The 22,262-nt window shown below is 37.2% G+C and overlaps 3 protein-coding genes across 5 annotated transcripts; 2 read left to right on the forward strand and 1 right to left on the reverse strand.

The window, feature by feature from the left end:
• Nucleotides 1-4,334: 4,334 nt before the first annotated feature.
• Nucleotides 4,335-8,077, forward strand: hmgn1b (high mobility group nucleosome binding domain 1b). The gene is made up of 6 exons (XM_016475096.1): nt 4,335-4,582; nt 6,507-6,533; nt 6,639-6,668; nt 6,780-6,815; nt 6,915-7,013; nt 7,105-8,077. Exons 1-6 carry the CDS (start codon nt 4,565-4,567, stop codon nt 7,150-7,152), a joined length of 258 nt encoding a protein of 85 aa, XP_016330582.1. The 5' UTR covers nt 4,335-4,564; the 3' UTR covers nt 7,153-8,077.
• Nucleotides 8,078-11,149: 3,072 nt separating this feature from the next.
• mipepb (mitochondrial intermediate peptidase b) lies at nt 11,150-19,976 on the forward strand. 3 transcript variants are annotated; one of them, XM_016475093.1, is made up of 19 exons: nt 11,150-11,465; nt 12,913-13,086; nt 13,168-13,256; nt 13,338-13,424; nt 13,985-14,048; nt 14,141-14,323; nt 14,514-14,670; nt 15,504-15,552; nt 15,636-15,696; nt 15,812-15,864; nt 15,946-16,099; nt 16,220-16,297; nt 17,288-17,492; nt 17,593-17,702; nt 17,804-17,878; nt 18,895-19,011; nt 19,142-19,263; nt 19,561-19,634; nt 19,730-19,976. In XM_016475093.1, the coding sequence occupies exons 1-19, from the start codon at nt 11,331-11,333 to the stop codon at nt 19,816-19,818; spliced, it is 2,076 nt and encodes a 691-aa protein (XP_016330579.1). In that variant the 5' UTR covers nt 11,150-11,330; the 3' UTR covers nt 19,819-19,976. The 3 variants fall into 3 exon arrangements, 2 of the variants coding, with proteins under 2 accessions (XP_016330579.1, XP_016330580.1); XR_001633062.1 differs by lacking the exons at nt 19,561-19,634; nt 19,730-19,976 and having other exon boundaries at nt 17,804-17,834; nt 19,142-19,222; XM_016475094.1 differs by lacking the exons at nt 19,561-19,634; nt 19,730-19,976 and having other exon boundaries at nt 17,593-17,698; nt 17,802-17,834; nt 19,142-19,247.
• A 501-nt stretch (nt 19,977-20,477) lies between these two features.
• On the reverse strand, nt 20,478-21,863 carry LOC107679519 (40S ribosomal protein S25-like). The gene is made up of 5 exons (XM_016475095.1): nt 21,764-21,863; nt 21,399-21,491; nt 21,093-21,276; nt 20,648-20,746; nt 20,478-20,538 (listed from the first exon to the last, which is right to left on the reverse strand). Exons 1-4 carry the CDS (start codon nt 21,764-21,766, stop codon nt 20,652-20,654), a joined length of 375 nt encoding a protein of 124 aa, XP_016330581.1. The 5' UTR covers nt 21,767-21,863; the 3' UTR covers nt 20,478-20,538; nt 20,648-20,651.
• Nucleotides 21,864-22,262: the final 399 nt, after the last annotated feature.

Raw genomic sequence — 22,262 nt, forward strand, 5'->3', positions numbered from 1 at the left:
TGGGTCATTGTCATGTTGGAAGGTAAACCTTCTTCCCATAGACAACTTTCTGGCAGAGGGCTGCTGATTTTCCTCAAGAATTTAACTGTATTTTGCCCCATCCATTTTTCCTTCTATCCTGACAATTGCTCCAGTCCCTGCTGTAGAGAAACACCAGCGGTATTGGATTTTCGCCAGAGATATCGTTTGGTGTTGAGGCCAAATCAGGGTGCGAACTACAGGGGAGCTAGGGTGAGCTCCGCTCCCCTTAATAAGACATGGGCTCCCCTGAAAACGTGATTTGTGAACTTTTGGGGGGTCTCAAAAAATATTGACTGTGTTATTTTGATGTGCAATTTCAGTTTTGTGTAATGTGATCATCGTGGATTATTATGTGTAAAACTGCAAAAATATCATTCATTCATTCATTCATGCATGACGGCGATTTAAACCGAATTCACTTCAATAAAGATAACTATACATGCTATTCTTGTCATGAGCATCAGTATATAGACTATTTGTGGGTGGCTGTTTGTTTTTTCACCTATCAATTCGTGTTGATAAAGTATAATAGGGTAAATCCTGTATAGTGATTTATCCCAGTGTTTCCCAACCGGGGTGCCGTCTGTCGAGAGCAGGGGTGCCGTGTAACACGGCACCCCGGTTGGGAAACACTGATTTATTCTATAAATAAATATTATATAAAATATAGTGCTTGCATAAAGCAAGTAGTGCATACACTTGTAGCTGTTATGTATATTTGTAAGTCAATGTAAGCCCTTGATATTGTTAGTACATACAATGACCACTCTTTGTCATACATTTCTGCAGCTGCTTCAGAGTTGCTGTAAGCCTCTTGGTTGCCTCTCTGATTAGTTTCCTCTTGCTCTTTCATCCAATTTGGAGCGACGTCCTGATCCAGTGAGGGTCTGTGTTGTACCAAATACCTTCCTCTTCTTAATAATAGACTTTACTGTGTTTCTAGGCATTGATAAAGCCTTTGAATTCTTTTTTGTATCCATAGTTATATCCTATCAACCACCCAAAACATCCTAACAACTGCATAGCAATGCACTACAACTAGGCTTCTCAGAACTCCCTAGCAAAGTCATAGCAACAACCTAGAAACCTCCACGAACACCATAGCAACCACACAGAAACACACTAAACCCACTCAGAAAATCCAAGCAAATGCATAGCAATGCCCTAGCAATCACATAGCTACAAACACTTGAATTACAAAACAGAACACCATAGCAAATGCATAGCAACGCCCTAGTAACCACAAAAGCAACATTCTAAAAAGCACACCCTAACAACTGAACAGCAACACATGAAACCCACTCAGAATTCCCAAGCAAATGCAAAACACCCAATAAACAACCCAGAACACCTCCACAACATACTAAAAACCCCTTACACCCTAGCAAATGCATAACAACGCCCTAAAACCACCAAGAACACCTCAACAACCACATAACACACTAAAACCACTCACACCCTAGCAAATGCATAGTAACACCCTAGAACCCAAACAGGGGCCAGTTAACTTAGCCTCTATGTTAAGACAGTGTCTTAAGAACTAGTCTGACCAACTAGCAGTTAGCCAAGGGGTAATCAGTCTTATTTTTGGATTAAACTTAGACTAAAAAAAAAAGAATAAGAAAAAAATTAGATGACTACCTTTTAAGACCTTTTATGCAACCAGCCCCAAAGCACCCTAGCCACCACAAAGAAAAACACTAAATCCATTCAGAATACCATTGCATTTGCATAGCAACATCATGCAGTGTTTTCAGTTTTGTCACATTTATATTAATACGCTACTAAAATTCTATGGTTTGATTGTCCTTAGAAACATTGGAATTCTTCTGGAATTCTTTGTAAGTAAACGCACATAGAGATTGGCAGCACGTTGGTGTTTAGCATGTGAAATAAAGCAAACACTGAGGACATTCAGATGGTGCTCATGAGTTGTTAGGACCTCATTGTACACTTGTGTTATGTGTTTTCTCAGTGACGTGATCACACATGCACAATTATCTCACCCTCACATGTATGTTTAGTTAGCAGCTTTGTAATCAAGCATGGCTTTGATCACTTCAGTGCCCCTTTCCTTCCTGTCTTAACTGAAGTTTAAGGATAGCAACAGTCTTCAATTGTGACCTGTTATCTGAAACTCAGTGGCCACACCTACTACACCCACCCCCCATCCCAGTCCTGCAGGAACATACAGACATGGGAGAACTTCATGGGGGAGGGGACCGGCGAGGAGGGAGTTGCTGGTAGTGGTTGTGAAATTGCAAGGGTCTGGATAAGGAGATAGCAATGTAGTTAAAGACATGACTGATTTTCATGATGATGTGGACTAGGAAACTACAGGAGCCCTAGAAAGGGGAACCTTAGACATAAACATTCCACTTATGCCTTATGAGATATTTTTAAGTTCCACAAATCACTTTTTATACGATATTTATTGAAAACCAACCATTTACTGGTGCTTTGGAGAAACCAGGAGATCTTCACAAGAAGAACCTGTAGTGTAACATCAAGACTTTTTTAACCTCAAAAGAATCGTAGCAAACTCAAGAACATTATATAGCAAAAATATGGTACTTGATAAGAAAATGTTCTTTGCTGAAACCAATGTGCTGAAAACATCCCAGTTCTTGCATGGCCAGCATACTCACCGGACATGTCACCCATTGAGCATGTTTGGGATGCTCTGGATCGGCGTATACGACAGCGTGTTCCAGTTCCTGCAAAAAACTTGCTACGTGTACTGCATTAAGCTAACTGAGACTTAGCACTTGCATATCATTAAAAGCATCTGCTAAATGTAAATGTAATATACAACATACTACTTAATATCCCTGAAAGCACATATACATCACGGAGAAGTCTATTTGTATACAAAAATATTATTATATTTAGTTACATCTGCAATATGTCTGCAAGACATATTTTTTAGTGTTTGCTCATCTGCAATGCGTCTATAGGACGTTTCCTATTAGATGTCAAATAGACATTTAGAAGATTTCTTTAAGATGTTTATGATTTAGAATGTATGTAAAACTGACATCTAAAAGACATATATCAGATGTTTGTACACAGCAGATGCTTTCCAGATGAAGCGATCTTGCAGATGTAGGCTATGTGTGCTATCTGGGATACTATACTATATAATTACTACTTAATAAATCTACACAAAAGTCTCCCAAAAGATTTAAATGTGGCCAAATATTCAGCATTCTGATTCTACCTTTTTACAATAACTATAGAAATTTCCATGTATTTTTGCTATTTATTTTTTAAATGTCCACTACCTTTCTCAGGTTTTCCTTACGAATATATCATTATCATTACTATTATTTTTGTTATTATTTGTCAAAATGCTATGTTCTGGTTTTAATATTTCCATTTTGGCATGATGTTCTGTTATATTTATAAATCCAAGTGTTAACATAATGTTATAAGATACTTTATAAGATATATATTTTTTAATAACATGGATTTTTTCACTTATTAATATTTAAAGCATTTTAACACTAAAAGCAAAAACAAAACACCTACACAAAATAATGAAAACTGGCACAGGAGCTGCAGCTTCATTCATTTTGCATCATATTTGCGCTGTAGATTTCAGCAACGGCAACATTTTGTTGGTGTGACACAAGTCAAATGTTTGCTGGCGCCATTTTCTCCTGCAAAACCTTTGCACGCACGCGGGGCTTTAAAAGCCCGACAGCTCAGAGGTCCCTTTTAAATCCGGCTCCTAAAATAACTCGCACACATCTGGAAACCATAGAAAAAAAACGAAAAGCCTTAGATTGCGCAACATTTATGATCTAATCGCATGGAAATTAAAGATGGGAATATGACTCGGGATTTTCTTAACATTTTAAATCGACAACAGAACCAACAAAATCTCCCTTCACTAGCTCAAAGTTATTGCAAAAACAAATTATATACCAACTGATTGGCATGCAAAAGTGTCCACACGGGTATCTTGCTATGATTTGAAAATGTGCATGAGTCTTCGCAGGCCAATCACCGGGAGCAGGAGGCGGAGAGACGGATTTGATAATCCTACTATGGTGAAGACGTGGCTTATGAATATTAAATGAGCAAAATTGCGTTCATTCTGATTGGCTTAAAGGCAGTCGTTGGCAAGGGGACGCTAGTCTGCTGGCCAATGAGCGAATCCTACTATCAGTATGGCTTGGCTCGTGAATATTAATCAAGGTAAGTGACTGGACGCTCACGGAAGGTTGCCAGGTCGTGTCATCAATGTTCATTAATATTCATAAGATTGGGGCTTCGCCATAGTGGGAGTCGAAAATTCGCTGTCAGGTGGGCCTGTGATGAATTGAATAGGGAAGAAGGAGGTGGAGGAGGATCCAATCCGGTTTGAGCAGGTTTTTGTTTCGGACGAGCGTTAACGTGTTCCTATACTGTGCTCAAACCTACTGTGTGAATCTTTAACCGAGCTCAGCACACAGTGTCGACTGTTTTTCAGCGTTAAATCCGTGCATCTTGCATTTTTAACCGCTTTGATTTTTGCGTGTTGTACAAACCCACAGCCATGCCTAAAAGGAGCAAAGTAAGTAGCGCATTGGTTTCCTAATTTATCGAGGCACCATCTTTAATAGAACATGCAGTATAAAAAAAGCAAAAGAGGAATCAAAAGAATAGTGCATGTGCAATAGTGCACTTTGCATGCAAATGTGCTTATTTTTTTATCCAATTGCAGCAGTATTCGTGCATTTTTGTTTGCATATTCGTGTTTTAATAAACGCGTTTTGATTTGAGAGCGCGCGACTGAGATTTTTTTCTCCATCAGAGTTGATTAAAACCCATGCTTAATTTTTATGCATGCGCGGATGTAGAATATAATTTGTGTGTGCATGTGTCGTGTTTTTGTTTACAAATAGACGAAGTCCCTGTCGACATCAGACAAAGGGGGTGTAACGATATTAGTTTTCGTTTATGTGCAGCTTATACAGTCGGGCGATCTAAAGGCTGTCGCGCGCAGGACATCAAATCAGATCGTTGCATGGGATATTTATGAATTTATCTATCACATGCAGTTTTTGTTTTTAGTAGGGTTGGCTAAAATTGCACGTAAATGTCTTTGTAAAGGCTCAGGTTTTTTTTAGTGTCATGGCTGCCCTTACGCTTAACCCTGATGATTTAACCTCGCTGTGGGTCTGAAAACACGGTGACAGACGGTGCAATATTTTATCCTGCAGCTCATAGTCGTGCATTAGGGATTAAATTCGTGCATTAGGGCTTTAGTGCACGATTGCGTCTCGATATATTTGATCGTGCAAGTGCCAGATTATGCAATGGCGGTATTCTTGCACATCATAGCGCCACTGTTTGGTGTTTCCTATTATTCTGGTATATTCTGTAGTGTTTTTTTTTTCTTCTTCTCGCGGCTGTGCACCTCGGGATGTTGTATTTGAAAGCGAATGGCGGGAATGTCATGGAGTGGGGTGGCGAGAGCAAATCTCCATTAATCAGCGTTGAATGAGACGGTGTGCATGAAGGGGGGCGGTGCGCGCAAGACTGCAATAAAAACGGACCGAGCAGCACAGTATTGGAGAACGGAGGCAGGACATAAACACTTATTAATTACTGGCTGTGTGTTTGGGAGTCGTTTATAAATAATCCACAAACAGTACGAAACGTAGAGCAACCATGTTCGAATCCCGAGCGAATGACTCAAATGATCCGATTCTTTTTAATAATGATCAAAACCATACGTGGCGAACAGTGTAGTCCGGTTCTCGAACGAATGACTCGAATGAGCCGACTCATTCTTAGTGAATCAATAATATACAACTCGATTATTCCAGTTCCCTATGGAATGGTTTTTATTAGCCCCTTTCTAATGAATCTTATGAATCAATTAAAGCGGTTACTAAATTCACAGTTGATGAAAACTGATTCACTTATGAAACCACAAGTTATTTACTTTGGTCATGTCTGCCTGGAAAGGAATCACGAACTGTTTCTGTGTTATGTTGTACTAAAGGCTCGCGTAAATTATTGTAGTACTGACTGGTTATTCATGTCAACGTAGTTTTATTCATTTTTAATAAGTAATGTTTTATTAAAATAAATCAGTGAAGGCGATTTTGTACCACGTGGTTTGGTTGTTTTGGTATTTTAACCAATTATTGGCTGGCCTCTAAAACTATGAAAAGTCATTAAAAAGTCTATAAACATCTTTTGCAGTTGTATTAAATGTATTTAGGATTTATTATATCTGTTCTGTTATTATCTCATTTGAAGAAATATTCTCAATGTTATGTTTCTCAAAAGTACTAAAAGAATTATTAAAGAGGAATCGGAATCAAAATAAAAGAAATTTGAACAATTCCCATCCCGACCTGATGAGCTAGACTGTTTTAGCTAATACATTTTGCCATTTTCTACATGTAACTTGTGCTATACAGATGCATCTGTTATAAATTACACTGATGGACTTGAGAGTAATACTTTCTCTTTTTTCCCCATAGGCGAACAATGATACTGAAGTCACTGAGGTAAGCAGATCTCACTCCTTATTGCATAGAAATAAAGTTTAATAATAAAATAAATATTTTATTGCATCAAAATAAGGTACATGTTTTAAACTTATTACTTTGCAGCCTAAAAGAAGGTCGGAGAGGTTGGTAAACGTGAGTATTCATGTTTTACTTTTATATACAGTTCTCATTCATTCAACAGATATGGCAATTATTTATATTCTTTATTTACTAATTGATGTATTATAACGTTTTCCTTTTTAGAAACCTGCACCCACAAAGGCAGCGCCTAAGCCAAAGGTAACAAAACTCTTTAATTAAGAAGAATGCTAAAAACCTAGATGAAGTTATAAATTATAACTTGGCAATAATATAAAAAATGTATTTAACACATTGTAGAAGGTGACTGCCAAGCCTAAGAAAACAAAGGAGCCCAAGGAGGAGGAGAAGAAAGAGGAGGTGCCCGCAGAAAACGGAGAAACAAAAGCTGACGGAGAGGTAACAGTCATATACTGGCAAATCGTACATATAAAACCTAAAATTATTTTTGGTCTTTCTATGTAATCTAACGCCAATTATGTTTTTTCAGGCATCGGCAACAGAAGACGCCGACAAGAAGGGAGAAGACGGGGAATAACTTTGCTGAGGTCTCATCTTTTACCAGCACTCCCTGTACCTCTTTTCTTGTACAATTCAGGGGAATATTTTTATCTACTCTTTTCTAAAGGCAGGTTTTTTAGTAGTTTGATTGTAGAGACACATTTTTTATGGAAGAAAAGAAACATTTTGAAAGTGATCTCATCATATCCAGCGTTTTTACATTGGGCAGAAAAAACTACCGTCATCGTAAATGTCGACAGGCTCTCTGCTCTCGCTTTCAAAGTGCGAGGTAGAGGGGAAGGTTGCAGGCATGTCGTTTACACAGACAGCTGGACATCTTACCGAGCTTGTCTGAATGACTAACATTCCATTGGCTCTATGAGGGATTTTGCTTTTTTTGTGTGTGTGTGTGTAACCTGTAATGTGTGTTTGGGGAGGGAGGGAGGGAGGGGTGGGCAAATAACTCATTGTTTATAAGGCGAAAGATTACTTGTAGAACGTTTGTAAGCTGTGTTCCATATGTTAACTGCAGTTCTCCATAATCATTTCTGCTAAATAAACATATTCTCTAGTACTGGAGTTCATGTCAGGCCTGTGATTCGTGTGTATTGATTTTGTCTCTTCTGTGATAGTACCACAATAAATTTGTAAAACTGCTGTGAAAAAGATTTTTGGGGCTTTAAGTCCAGTTTGTGTTATGGTACCAGTGGCAGACGTGGGATGAATATCTCCACAAAGCCAGCGATTCTTTAATATCCAAACGCATTATTAAAATGGAAAATTTGAGACGAATGAGTGATTACGTGTAAAAACTCTTTAGTTGTAAAGCGTTCTGACCAGCAGTAGCAGTATTTCTGTGGGACTTAGATATCAAGTATAAATGTACAGTTTCTTTTGATCATTGTTTATAGATGTATCTCTGTGTGTTATGGTACAAGACAATAAAAAAATCAGTTGTGATACCCTGTTCTCCCTTTGATTTTGAAGTTACATTCATTACTGTAGGTGTAATTATACTTGCATTGTTTTAAAAGATTGATATATTAAAGGCGCAATATGTAATTTTTGGCCGCTAGCGGGCGCATATTCAAAATAAACAGAAGCAAAGGTGTAGTTTGATGATGGCGTGACTGAGTGTGGAATCATGGGAGTTGTCGTCTTCATCCCCACAGCCGACGCAATCCGACGGGACTCGGGCAGAAATCATGTTCATGGATGAGCTAATGATTTATTAACGTAGTAGAATGAAGCAGGGTGAGGCTGAAAGCTGTCGAAGTGAAACGAGGCCGCTGAACGAGCGCGACACACGGCTCGAAAGCAGCGGAGCTTTTATTATGCCACAGTCGACTGCTTCCGCTCCTTCCGGTCGTGCGTATGTGGGGGGAAAGAACAGCGCTGTTTTATCATACTAGATACATTTGAAAGTTCTGTTATAATGCTACTCTGTGCGGTCGTCACCGGTCTAATAAAACGCACAGCATATTAAAGCGTCTTTGGTGTTTCCATGTTTTCTACAAAACAAAACCGGAAATCGAGGGGTTATGACGTCATTGGCAGGCGACACACTGACACTATGGACACGCTCCGTGTAGCTAGTTAAAATTGCTTATTTCTCTGGATTTAAACATTCTTCGAAACATTTGGGATAATGTAAGTACACAAGTCAGCAAAATATATAACACTGTTCTAGTGGTTTTTGGATATTTTAATAAAAAAATATTACATACTGTGCCTTTAAATGAACTGGGTGATTAAAATGAGATGAGGTTTCTGCAATTTCAAATGCTGCAATTTGTTCTGCATGTTCCACGGTATGTTTAAAAAAAAATACCATTGTATTACTTAGGGTTATTACAGTTAACTGAAACTAAAACCATAGAGTTGTTACTTGAAATAAAACAAATGTTAACTGAAATTAAAAATAATTTTAATTTTTTTATTTTAGCTGGTTGCCAAGGAAACATTTCTCATTTTCATGTAGTTTGACTCAGTGTACTAAAATAACATTAAAAGTTCATAAAAACTATATATATAGAGAGAGAGAGAGAAAATTATATATATATAATTAAAACTTTCAGTTTTACTATAGCTCTAAAATAAAATGAGAGAAAACAGAACAGAATATATATATAAAAAAAACAGTAGTACATAGAAATGGTATTATGTGCCCAAAAATTGTACGTTAATACTATATAACTTTTAGTTAGTCTATATTTTGATTTTTGTGCATAATTCACACTTTTTTCTACTTTTTTCATGACTAGCTGTCTAGGAATTAGTTTCAATGGTTTGAACTAAATCTAGTTAATTTAGGATCCAGGTAAAAACACATTTATTCAGCTGTATGTCGCTTATGTACTTTTCAAAAGTAATTAACATGTCTTTGTTATTTTATGTCAAAATAAGTCATTTTATAGCTAAAATCACATTTCTTTGGTATGGTGAGTAATCATTTGACAAAATGTATTTGAAGATTTGCTTTTTCAGTTTCCTCCAAGAACATTTCAGATTGTATTTCAATGGATCTGACAGTTCTCTGACTGTTTTTATTATGTGCAAGGATTTAAATGCAATGCCAACAACTTTGATATCTATGACTGGTCTATTTCTTATACTTTATGACAGATGAATATGCACACATATAAAATCATTCACATTTACATGTTATTAGTCGATGTGAGTATCTTAAATGGCAAATCAGGGCTGCGTTCAGCCCCGACAAAACGGTGCAAAACGTTTTTTAAACGGAAACGGTGGTGCGTTGAACACTCCGTTCTGATGACGCACGAGTTGCAACTATGGCAGCTGAGAAGGCCATTTTTGTGTTCTTTTTGAAGAATTTTCGGAGCCTGATTTAAATACGCTCGATGTTACAGTCACTGCCCTTGCCTTCCAGAATAAAAGAGAACATCCCAACCGAGTGAAGGGATTTGTGGAAACTGTGGTTCCTAATATTGTGATCCAACATTTGCCTCGCATTTCAGGATGAAAAGACAAACATTTCAGGTGAAGGATAATCCACTTCTTACCTCCGAGACTGTGTTATGATCTATATGGCCTTATTATTTTTATTGTGAGTATTCGCAAAACGTTGCGCACCGGTTTGAGCTTGAACTTGCCCCTGATGTGAGGCAGATGGATCCAAGCTCATAAACGGCACCTGCTGGCACAGGAAGTGACATCAACAGTCACTCTGTTTCGGTTCCCACACGAAAACAGAGAATATGCCTTATAAGATTAATGGATGAGCTGTTGCCCACCATATGTGATCTTAACCCCAACCCCCACCCAAACTCTCTCTGACTGTGATGACCTAGAAAATGTTTGCCATAAGGGTTTTTGTTTATATTCTAACACACTTCAGCTTAAGTCAAAGGAGTGTCTGAGTTTTGTGTTTAGTGCCACACTCCTGCTATTTCTAATGTAGGTTTGTAAAGCTAATGCGCCCTTATGAACATTTGATGAAAGAGATGAAAAACAAACCTATCTGACCCACAAGATAAAACATGAAAAAAAATGTCTCAAGGCATTTGCCAGATCAGCTGAAGAGCATACAATTTGAATGTTTGATTTGGTAGATCAAACTTTAAAAAAAAATTCAATTATTTAATTTAAAAGTCTTTGGCCAGTATGTGACACGTGATCTATTCATTTTCCGATTTTAAACCAACATTAATTCCACAGATGACTGAATAAACCGGCCATTAACTTAAACAACAAAGCTTAACCTTCGTGTGAAACATTTTCGCCTGTGTATTAATGAAGAACAAGGTCAGAGCGACCTTTTGGTTGCGGCTTTGGATGGTTTTATTTACTCTGAGCTTGACGTCACACACTATTTACCCAACGTCCGCGCAGTTTCGTTAGTGTATGAACAAACCCCAATTAACCACAACATTGCTAAACATAACGTAGCGCATTTCTGAAACATATAAATATAACATAAATTTCTGGATGATATTTTCTTAACTAAAGCTTTTTCACGTTTTCATTGTTGATTATAGAAAGTGCTGAAGTTAAATCGTCTCTGGCGTTTTCACATGAGAGGTGAAATCCACAGCGGCTCTCTGCAGATTTACACGCTGGCAAACTTTAGTTAATTAATTATGTTTGCATAATACTTGGCAAGAGCCGATCCGGCCTGGTTGTCTCACAGGGAGTTTTCTCAGGAGCTTATGCTGTAATGTTAAACAGTGTTGTGTGTGAGGATCAGTGATGCGCTGCTCGCGGCTCTTGCTGCAGCGCTCGAACGCGCTCGCGCTCTACAGACGCAGCGTCAACACATGGTCTGCTGTCGGAGCAGCATTTAATGTTCAGCACCAACGACTTGAGCCTTTACAGAAAAATGTGGTGAGACTTTTAGAATACATTATAATATACGCTTTAACAGTAAAATAATTTAGGTAAGTTACACGTATCTGTCTGTCTATTAAATTCATTATTGTTATTTTGTATAAAGCATTTCTTGTTTTTTTTAGTATTGTAATTATTTTACAGTTAGTTATTTTATTAGTTTTATATTTTTATAAAGTGTTTTTAAATTAATTATATAATTTTGTATATTTTTATTGCTTACGGTGTATTATGATTATAATATTTTTTTTATGTATTGGCAAATGTATGGAAGCGCGTTTCTGCCACGGAAAATAAATAAATAAGGGGTAATTGCGACTTTTTTTTATGTCACGGTTCTGAGATTTCAAGATTTAAACTCCCATTTGGGAGATATATAAACTCAAAATTGCAAGAAAAAGGTCACAATTTTGACTTTATTTCTTGCATTTGTGAGTTTATATCTCCCAGTTGGGAGTTTATATCTCAGTTGGGCGATATGAAAGTCAGAACTGTGAGATGTAGACTCAGAAATAATAGAAAAAGTCATAACTGCGAGATGTAAACTCAGAATTACGAGAAATAAAGTCAGAATTATGATATAAAAAGTCAAAATTCAGTGGCGGAAACAGGCTTCCATGCAAATGACTACAGTTGTAATGACCTTGTTTTGCTCTGTCAATTAGAAAAGGTGCAACACTCACTCTTGAAGAAATCCAACTTTATTGGTTAAAATACATGTAACGTTTGGCCATTATCCAGGCCTTCATCAGACGTCAAGACCAGCAGTAACAAATGTGCTACTTTGCCAATTAGGGGAGTGGCTTCCAAACAAGATTGAAAGGAAAAAAAAGATCATAACCAATTTCTTGATTGAGATCTTTGGGAAATAATGTTTCTAAAGTAAAAATCCAAAAAGTCTCCCTGGATTTACGGTTCACAACAATATCTCCTCCCCGACCTACTGAACACACTTGTTCAACGCCAAAATAAAAAAAACCTCACAAATAGAATGTGAATATTCTATAAAATGTTGTGCTACTGGGTTACTCATGTCTCCACGTCTTATGGCGCTACGGTGTTCACATATACGAGCTCTTAATTCTCTTGATGTTTCACCAACATACAGCATTCCACATGGACAGCGTATAGCATAAATGACGTTACATGAATTGCAAGTGATGACATTTTTTTATAAACATATCTTTGCCTGTCCTAGGATGTGAAAAATATTTCAATCTCCTGGTATGTTGACATTGAGTGCAATTTCCACATTTGTAGTTACCCGGAGGAATTACAAATAATAGAGACTTAAAGGGGCTTGTACATACATCAGCCTTAACGAAAAAGCTCTTTAAATTCTTTGCTTTACGAAAAGACATTAATGGGGGATGTTCAAACATTCTGGAAAGGCTTTGTTTTGCTGTGTAAAATAAAAGTCAGTCTCTCTCCTCTCTGTTCTCAGGGTCTGTTTGGAGTACCAGAGCTCAGCGGTCCTGCCGGTTTCCAGATGGCTCAGCATCAGGCTCTCAGGGAGGCAGAGTTTCTGGTCCACAAGGCTTGCACACATCCTCCTGGTGCCGTCACTGTGGAAACATTTGATCAGCTGTCTGACAGCTTATGCAGAGTTGCAGACCTGGTAAATGTAATTAAGCTGGCGTAACATAAACTGTGATTCTTGTTAGGGGTCTGTTAAATCTCACAAGTGTTTCATTTGCAGGCAGATTTCATCAAAGTGGCTCATCCGGATGCTGCGTTCCGGGAGGCAGCAGAAAGGACCTGCGTTGAAATTGGAACTCTTGTGGAAATGTGTGTATCTGTCATCTGGTTGTTCTGGCAGTTCTGTTAAACAGTATTTGTGTTTTATTTTTATTTTTGTGTATATTACAGACTCAATACAAACGTCGATTTGTGTCAGAGCCTGAAGAATTTGCTGGGAAACGAGGCTGTTCTGGCCACACTGGACTCAGACACAAGGCAGGTGAACTTTAAAAAATCCTATTAAATTTTATTTAAATGTGAAGTTGAACAGGAGAAGATGAATTTCTGAAACGACTGTAGACTAAAAACTGTTTATATGTGTTCAAACGTTTGGAATCGGTAAGATTTGTTAATGTTTTTGAACAATGTCTTGATCAAAAATACAGTAATATTGTGAAATATTATAACTGTTTTCAGTTTTAATATATCTTATGAGGTAATTTATTCCTGTAATGTTAAAGCTGAATTTTCAGCATCATTACTCCAGTCTTCAGTGTCACATGATCCTTCAGAAATCATTCTAATATGCTGATTGCTGCTCAAGACATATTTCTTATTATTATCCATGTTGAAAACAGTTGTGCTGCTTAATATACATTAATATACAACAGTGATACATTTTTTTCAAGATTCTTTGAAGAATAGAAAGTTCAAAAGAACAGCATTTATTTAAAATATAAACTTTTTGAAACTATATAAATGTTTTTACTATCACTTTTGATCAGTTTAATGCATCCTTGCTGAATTTCTTTCATATGGTTCTGTTGCTGGTTTAGAAGAGTGGCAGAGCTCTTCATGTTTGATTTTGAGATCAGTGGAATACATCTGGATGAATCGAAGGTGAGAACAATCCTTTAAGCCCAAAATACAAGCCCTTTTTAATGTGATCATACTGATTTTATATGTATATATTTCTTTATGAATCATCTCAGAGGAGTAAGGCTGTCGCTCTGAATGTGAAGCTTCTGGATCTTTACCACGAGTTTCTGAGTGGCTCTCAGCTCCCAAACGCCATAGATAAGCAAGTTCTACCAGAACACATCCGCCACTGCTTTTCCATAGATGGAAACCGTGTTCAGATCGGCGGGTTGCATGCTGACTCTCCTAATGAGTTGGTGCGTGTGATCAAATGATTCTGTTTATGTAGTTACCATCTCTTTGATTGTTGCTTGAGCTTAAAGGTGCACATAAATCCATCACGTCCCTGTGGTGTGATATGCTGTTGGCTGTTTATGCAAGCTTTTTAAGCAAGGTTCGCTTTCATTTGCATGTTCCGTAAGCGCCTTTTTTTCTTCCCTCTGGTAGGTGCGGGAAGCTGCGTATAAAATCTTTCTGTACCCCAACACTAGTCTCTTGCTTTGTCTGGATGAGCTTTTGGCTGGTAGACATGAGCTGGCAACATTAGTGGGCTATGAATCGTTTGCACACAGGGCTTTGAAAGGAACAATGGCTAAAACCCCAGGTAAAATAAACAGAGCGTCATCTGCTGGCTAGGCCTGTCACCGTAACAGCTTTTTGTTGTGCGATATATTGCCCCAGATATAATTGCGATAAGCGATATCATTGTCATTTTAAAGACCATTTTATGCCACTGAATATATAATCATAATGTAACAGCATAATAATGCAAGAAGGCCTACACACTTCCAAATTACAACAAACTTAAAATTTTTAAGAATATTTAGATCATGGAAATTAAGTATCAAAATATTAGATACCTTAAAAAACCTGAATAAATAGTAAATAAACATTTTCTAACAAAAAGTGCAAAGTAACAAATTAGAAAAAAGAAAAATGCACATAGAACTTGTATGGAGATTTTTCCATCTACAGATTTTTCCCTGACCTTCTTTTCTCTGTAAATTAAGGGTGCACACTATTGCTGAAAAACACAATCACTACTTAGCAGTCAGATGTCCGCATGCACAAAGGCACAGATCCCTAAACAAGACCATACTGTATATGCAGATTAAACTTTTTTTTTGTAGAAGCATTTCTTAAATTTGAACTAGCACCTCATGACTACACCACGTTATGTACGAGAAGCTGCAAAAGACACAGCCGCGCAAGTGGAATGTACAAAACATGGTGACATTAATTTTTAAGTAAATATAATGGGTGATATATTGCATCACCAAAAATTATTGAGGTCATGTACATATATTGCATGATAAGTCGATATATTGATTATTGCGACAGGCCTACTGCTGGCTACAGTTCTCATAGCTACTTTTATGTAAAAGCTGCAAACGAAGGAGAAACGAAAACGAATTTGTAAACGAATTTGTTTTACAGAGAATGTGATGAAGTTTTTGAAGCTGCTAACAGAAAAACTCTCTGACAGGTATGTTTGGCACTAATTGCTGTTTTTGAATGGTAGTCTTTGATGTGTTGTAATGTTTACTCTGTTTGTTTGTCATAATACAGAACATCAAGGGACTTCAAGATGATGAAAGAGATGAAGAAGAAAACACACACAACAAATCCTGTAAATGTTTATTTTTTTGCTCTGGATTTGTTTTGTGAATGCTGTTTTGCTTTTTTTTTTTTTTTTGCATCACAAATGCAGACAGATTTCCTAAATATTGTTTTACACATGTCAGGAAGTGATGCCGTGGGATCATGCGTACCTCAGCAGTGCCATACGAACCGAAATGTAAGGTGTTTTCATGTATACATCCCTCTGGATATGCCATCTGCTTCCTGTTTATCCTCATACACATTCATGTACTTGCAGGTTTAACATTGATCCCAGCATCTACAGCCCGTACTTCTCTCTGGGCGCTTGCATGGAGGGACTCAACCGTCTCTTCATGCAGCTTGTGGGGGTTTATTTTCAAGCGGAGCAGCCGAAGATGGGCGAACTGTGGAGTGAAGATGTTCGAAAGCTTGTAAGATTCTGTCCTCCATCTTTGTTTGCTCAGTTTTCAAGACCAGCTCTCCGTAGATCACTCACAGATGTATTAAAACAGATGGGCAGCTGTATTTACTGTTTCTTATGCTGCCAACAGGCTGTGGTCCATGAAACAGAGGGACTTCTGGGATACATCTACTGTGATTTCTTCCGCAGACCTGATAAACCTCACCAGGTACAGCTGGCTGCTCTTGACTGATTCTGTACAATGCTGATATATAATTACATTAGATATACATAAACACACATACATGAACTTACACACATACATAACTCACAAGTGACTTTCAAAAGTTTGGGGACAGAAATTAATACTTCTATTCAGCAAAGAGGCATTAAATTGATCAAAAGTAACAGTAAAGACATTTCTAATGTTACAAAAGATTTCTATTTTAAATAAATGCTGTTCTTTCGACCTTTCCATCACAGTTTCCACAAAAAGTATTAAGAAACAACTGTTTTCAGCAATGATAATAACAAGAAAGATTTTTTGAGCAGCAAATCAGCATATCAGAATGATTTCTGAAGGATCATGTGACACTAAAGACTGGAGTAATGATGCTGAAAATGTAGCTTTGCATCACAGGAATAAATTACAATGTAAAATATATTACAATAGAAAACAGTTCTTTTAAAATGTAATAATATTTCACAACATTACTGTTTTACTGTATTTATTTATAAGTGTGGAAGCCTGTTTCTGCCACGGAATAAAAAAAGGAAGTTGTGACTTTTTATCTCACAATTCAGACTTTTTTTTATTGCAATACGGACTTTATAACTTGCAATTATGAGAAAAAAATGTCAGAATTGTGAGACATATACTTGCAGATGTAAAAAAAAAAAAAGTCAGTATTGCGAGATAGAAACTCTTTATGTCTCGCAATTCTGAGTATATATCTCGCAGTTCAGACTTTTTTCCTCAGAATTGCAAGATATAAAGTTCGAATTGTGATATAAAAAGTCCCAATTTTTTTAATTCAGTAGCAGAAACAGGCTTCCATATATAAGTGATTTCTTTCAAGAACATTAAAAAACTCCCCAAGCTATCAAGGGTAGTGTGTGTACATATATAGTTTTTATATTTATATATATATTTCAGAAAAATTAAAAAAATGTTTTTGCTTTATAAGTACATTCAAACTACTATTTCCATATATGGCAGGACTGTCACTTCACCATCCGTGGTGGGCGGCTGAGGGAAGATGGTGTTTACCAGCTGCCTGTTGTGGTGCTGATGCTGAGTTTACCTCCACCCAGTGGCAGAACCCCATCTCTGCTCACCCCCTCTATGGTGGAGAACCTCTTCCATGAGATGGGACATGCCATGCACTCCATGTTAGGCAGGACACTCTATCAGCACGTCACAGGTCAGAGTTAAATGAATATTCAGGGTTATTTTGTGTTTACACATAAATTGAATTTACATGACAAATAACTGATCTGAATTTGATTTATGTATCTATAAAGGAACCAGGTGCTCCACAGACTTTGCTGAAGTCCCTTCCATTCTGATGGAGTATTTTGCCTCAGATTATCGAGTTTTGAGCCAGTTTGCACGACATTATCAGACTGGAGAGGTATGTTTGTGCACATACCTGCTTCAGAGATCATCTTCTATGTATCTGAACCCCATCAGAAGAACTGCATGTTGATGTAACATGTTTTTTGTTCTCTCCAGCCTCTTCCGGAGAACCTAGTGTCCCGTTTATGTGAGTCTAAGAGGGTTTGTAGTGCTGCTGATACTCAGCTACAGGTACTAAAAACAGATTTCACTGCTCTGTGATGGAGATCTATTGTGCTGGTATGAATAAAGTCCGCTTTAATGAGTCAGGAGTAATTGTGGGATGTGAACTATAGTTGAGTAGATACTTGAAATATTTCTAACAATATTACATTTACTTCAAAAGATTGTGGAAAGATTTCAAAGCAAATAGACTCGTGAACCGAGACCTGAAAACTAAACTACAGTTGTGGTCAAAATTGTACATACACTTTGCAGTGTCTGCAAAATGTTAATTATTTTACCTAATGTTTCCTTCTGGAGCATCAGTGAGTTTTGAACCTTCTGTAATAGCTGCGTATGAGTCGCTCAGCCGTCCTCAGTGTGAAAAGATGAATCTCAAAATCATACATCATTGTTGGAAAGGGATCAAATGCTCAAAAGATGCTGAAAAACAAAGAATTTGTGGGACCTGAAGGATTTTTCTGAAGAACAGCAGGCAGTTTAACTGTTCAGGACAAACAAGGGACTCATGAACAACTATCACAAAACAAAAACACAGCTGTAGATCATCCAGGAAACAACACAGTATTAAGAATCAAGCGTATGTAAACTTTTGAAAGGGGGTAATTTTTATAAATTCAACTATTATTTTCTCTTGTGGACCATAGGTAAACGCCTGTTATGTGATATATCTTATTCAGGTCAGCAATAAATAAAAAAAATAACATGCATTTTGTACGATCCCTCTTATTTTGGTAAAATAATTAATATGATAATTTAATATAATTTGATACTGCAAAGTGTATGTAAAACTTTGACCACAACTGTAAATTAAACTAAAAAGCCTTTTACTTAGTAAAAGAAAAACTATCAATCAGACGACAGAAGGCATGTAGTAGATAGAATAGGTTTTTCATCAAAGTTTTGATTATGTTGATAATTTAGAGGCCTTAAAATGTGCGTAACAAATATGATACAGTAGGCTTTATATATCAAGTCTTCTAGTGATACATTTTTTTTGGATGGTGCAATGCTTCTCTTTACAGATTTTCTATGCAGCTTTGGACCAGGTTTATCATGGAAAACCACAATACAGATCAACCACTGACATCCTCAGAGAAGTGCAGGAGAAATTTTACGGGTTACCATATGTTCATGACACAGTGAGTGGTAGCATCACGGACACATCTCAGATTCTGCACATTTTGTCTAATTATTACATATATTTTTTTGTTCTATGACCTACGATTTAAAAAATAAAATGGTTATCTTACATTTTCTCTGATGATGTAGGCTTGGCAGCTGAGATTTAGTCACCTGGTTGGCTATGGTGCAAAATATTACTCTTACCTCATGTCCAGGGCAGTAGCCTCGATGGTGTGGAGGCAGTGCTTTCTACAGGACCCCTTCAGCAGGTCAGTGTGGAGATTTCAACTCCTCATGCCATTTAGAACACCTTTATCATATGCATAATATATATATATATATATATATATATATAATGATGGATGCTGAGTGCACAAATAATGTACATCAAACTGGTACTCATGGCAACTGGAAATACTTATTTTTAATTCCGTTTACATTTAATAAATGTAAAATTTAGTTTTATAGTGACTGGTGAGTTCCCTAACAAAACATACAAAATATCTGTAGTTGTATAGGGTGTCTGTTCTATTTAAAAAGTAAAGGAGATGAACTGTCATTTGCAGAGTGATGGGAGAGCATTATCACAGAGAGATGCTTGCTCATGGAGGCGGTAAAGAGCCTGTGCTGATGGTCCAAGGTAAAAACACCACTCAGAATTACATTTTCTGTAAGACCTCGATAACTGTCAGTCTTAAGAGTAAATATTCACAGACTCGTATTTTTGATTCTCAGGAATGCTACAGAAAACCCCTACTATTGAAGACTTTGTTGATGCATTAGTGTTGGACCTCAATGCAAATGTCAAATCCCCAGTTTTGTAGATGACATGAAAGATCCTTGTTATTTGTTTGGTCTTACACTGGGTATCACCTCACCATTTCCTAATGTCTTGCTGCCTTTTAAGCCTTATTAAAATATGAAGAGGCAACATGAAAATATGGTGTCACTTCTATTGTGCCCGTTTCTCATTAAGTACTTTGTGCTCAAATCAACTGAACTTTAGCACACTGAACTTCAATGATGGTAGGTGCTGATTTGAAGATGTTTATCAAAGTGATATATTTGCAAAAATAATCTTGCTTTGATTAAAACTTGCCATGTTCCTCTTATTTGTTCTTTGTTACAAAAAAAAAACAAAAAAAATATAGATGAAAAATGTTTAAGTTATGGCAAATATGTATAGCATAACACAATTTGAAAATGGCCTACTTGTCTAAAATTACCATTTTAATACAACACCATAACCAATTTTTAGTCTTATACTTCACAGAAAAGCAATACATTACAGATTATGATCTGGTCTATGTTTTAATTGGGAGAAATTAAGCTTGGTTTTGTTACTTAAACCCCAGATTCATAATATCCTACTGTCATAAACCACAATATACATTTGCAAAATTGTGCATAATGATTCCTACTAGTACAAACACTTACAATGTAGGTACATATTCACTTTGTTGAAGAAATGCACAAACGCAAGTTTCATTTTGTGGTTGTTTATTTACCTATACAAAAGTCCATAACTCAAGCCAAGGTGCAATCTGAAAGGGAGATGAATAAACATTCAATATAGGAGACCAGTAGATGAAACAACATTAGCTGACAGATGGCATCAAATATGAAAATGAGATATTCCAAATTGATAATCACCATATTATGCCTCCTTCTCTGGAGCTACCTCATCTGTGCCCTTGGTGTTTCTGGTGTAGATCACCTGAGCTCTATGCTTGGACACCAGCTTGATCAGACCTGACAACGACAAACGCAAAATGTCACTCCATAATGGATTCATAATAAAACTCAAGACATCTCTGAATGTGCTGATTTTGACCTGCATTAGAGAATGCAATGTGTGCTAAGTTCACTTTTTTTTTCAAAACACACTTGCAGAATTTCTAGCATTTTTGTGAACAGCTTACAGAATTTCACCACTTTTCTGCCAAAATAAAAGCCAGTGGATTTGAAATGTTAACAGTTTGATGAGGCGTTTGGCTGACAAAAAAAATAAATAAGTTTTTGGAAGCCCTGCCATATGTGATGTACTCAAACAGTTTGTGAATCAATCACAATCATTGTTAGAGCATCAAATGATCACCTTTGTTGAGCAGCTCCATCAGGGCAGCCCTGGCCAGGGAGCCCCTGATCTTCAGCCTCTCAGAGACCACAGCGGGTGTGATGAGCTTGTAGTTGGGAACTTCTTTGTACAGTTTATCATATGTGGCCTTGTCAAAGAGGACCAGGTTGTTCAGCTTGTCCCTCACCTTTCCTTTGGACCACTTCTACTCAAGAACAAAAATTACAATCCATGCACACAATTACAGCATAAAATCACAGTTAATGACTTAAAAATGACTGACATGTCTCTTACGTGAGGTAAACACTAGAGTTCCAAGTATTTTACCTTCTTCTTCGCTTTGCCTCCGGATTTGTTAACGGGATCCTTGTCCTTTTTGGCCTTGCCCGCATCTTTCTTCTGCTTACTATCCTTGGGCGGCTAGACAGTTATAGAAAACAAATGCGTATTTTAATAATTACATAGTTTTAATGTGTGGTAATGCGGTGTGCGTGTTCAGGCCTCGCGCACGATGCGCAAACACTGCATACAAAATTATCATACACATACGCTGAAATGGCCCACTAAAGCTACATTATATTATTCATCGTGCTTAAAAACGTAGGAAACCGTTGTTATAATACGGCTATTACACGTGAGAAGTGGGTAAGAAGTGATCTTTTATAACATTGTGTAGTCGTTCGAGCACTCACCATGCTGAGGCGTCGCGAGCTGCGGAAGAGAAAGGAAGTCGCGCACCCACACGTCCGCTTTGTCTGCGTGCACTTCGTCTGGTGCAGCCCGTGCTGTCTTTGCGCTCAGTGGTTCACGGCCGCCGCCTGCAGGACTGGAGTGAGTGCGGCTCTCGTGTAGAAACCATAGACTGTATGTTAGAAACGTGAGGTAAATTTAGAGAATTAGTCCCCCAAAATAAAACACGTGTCACCTGTTTTACACTTTTAAAAATACGCCAGTAAAGAATTTTATAATGTTACAAGTGATTTCTATTTCAAATAAATGCTATTATTTTGAACTTTCTATTCGTCAAAAGTATCCTGGAAAAAAAAAACACATTTTCCACAAAAAATATTAAGCAGCACAACTGTTTTCAGCAGTTGTTTCTTGTTTCTTTAGTAGCAAATCAGCATATCAGAATGATTTCTGAAGGATCATGTGACACCGAAGACTGGAGCTTTGCATCACAGGAATAAA

The sequence above is a fragment of the Sinocyclocheilus anshuiensis genome, unplaced genomic scaffold (assembly GCF_001515605.1).
Source record: "Sinocyclocheilus anshuiensis isolate Anshui unplaced genomic scaffold, SAMN03320099.WGS_v1.1 scaffold2218, whole genome shotgun sequence".
NCBI classification, from domain to species: domain Eukaryota; kingdom Metazoa; phylum Chordata; class Actinopteri; order Cypriniformes; family Cyprinidae; genus Sinocyclocheilus; species Sinocyclocheilus anshuiensis.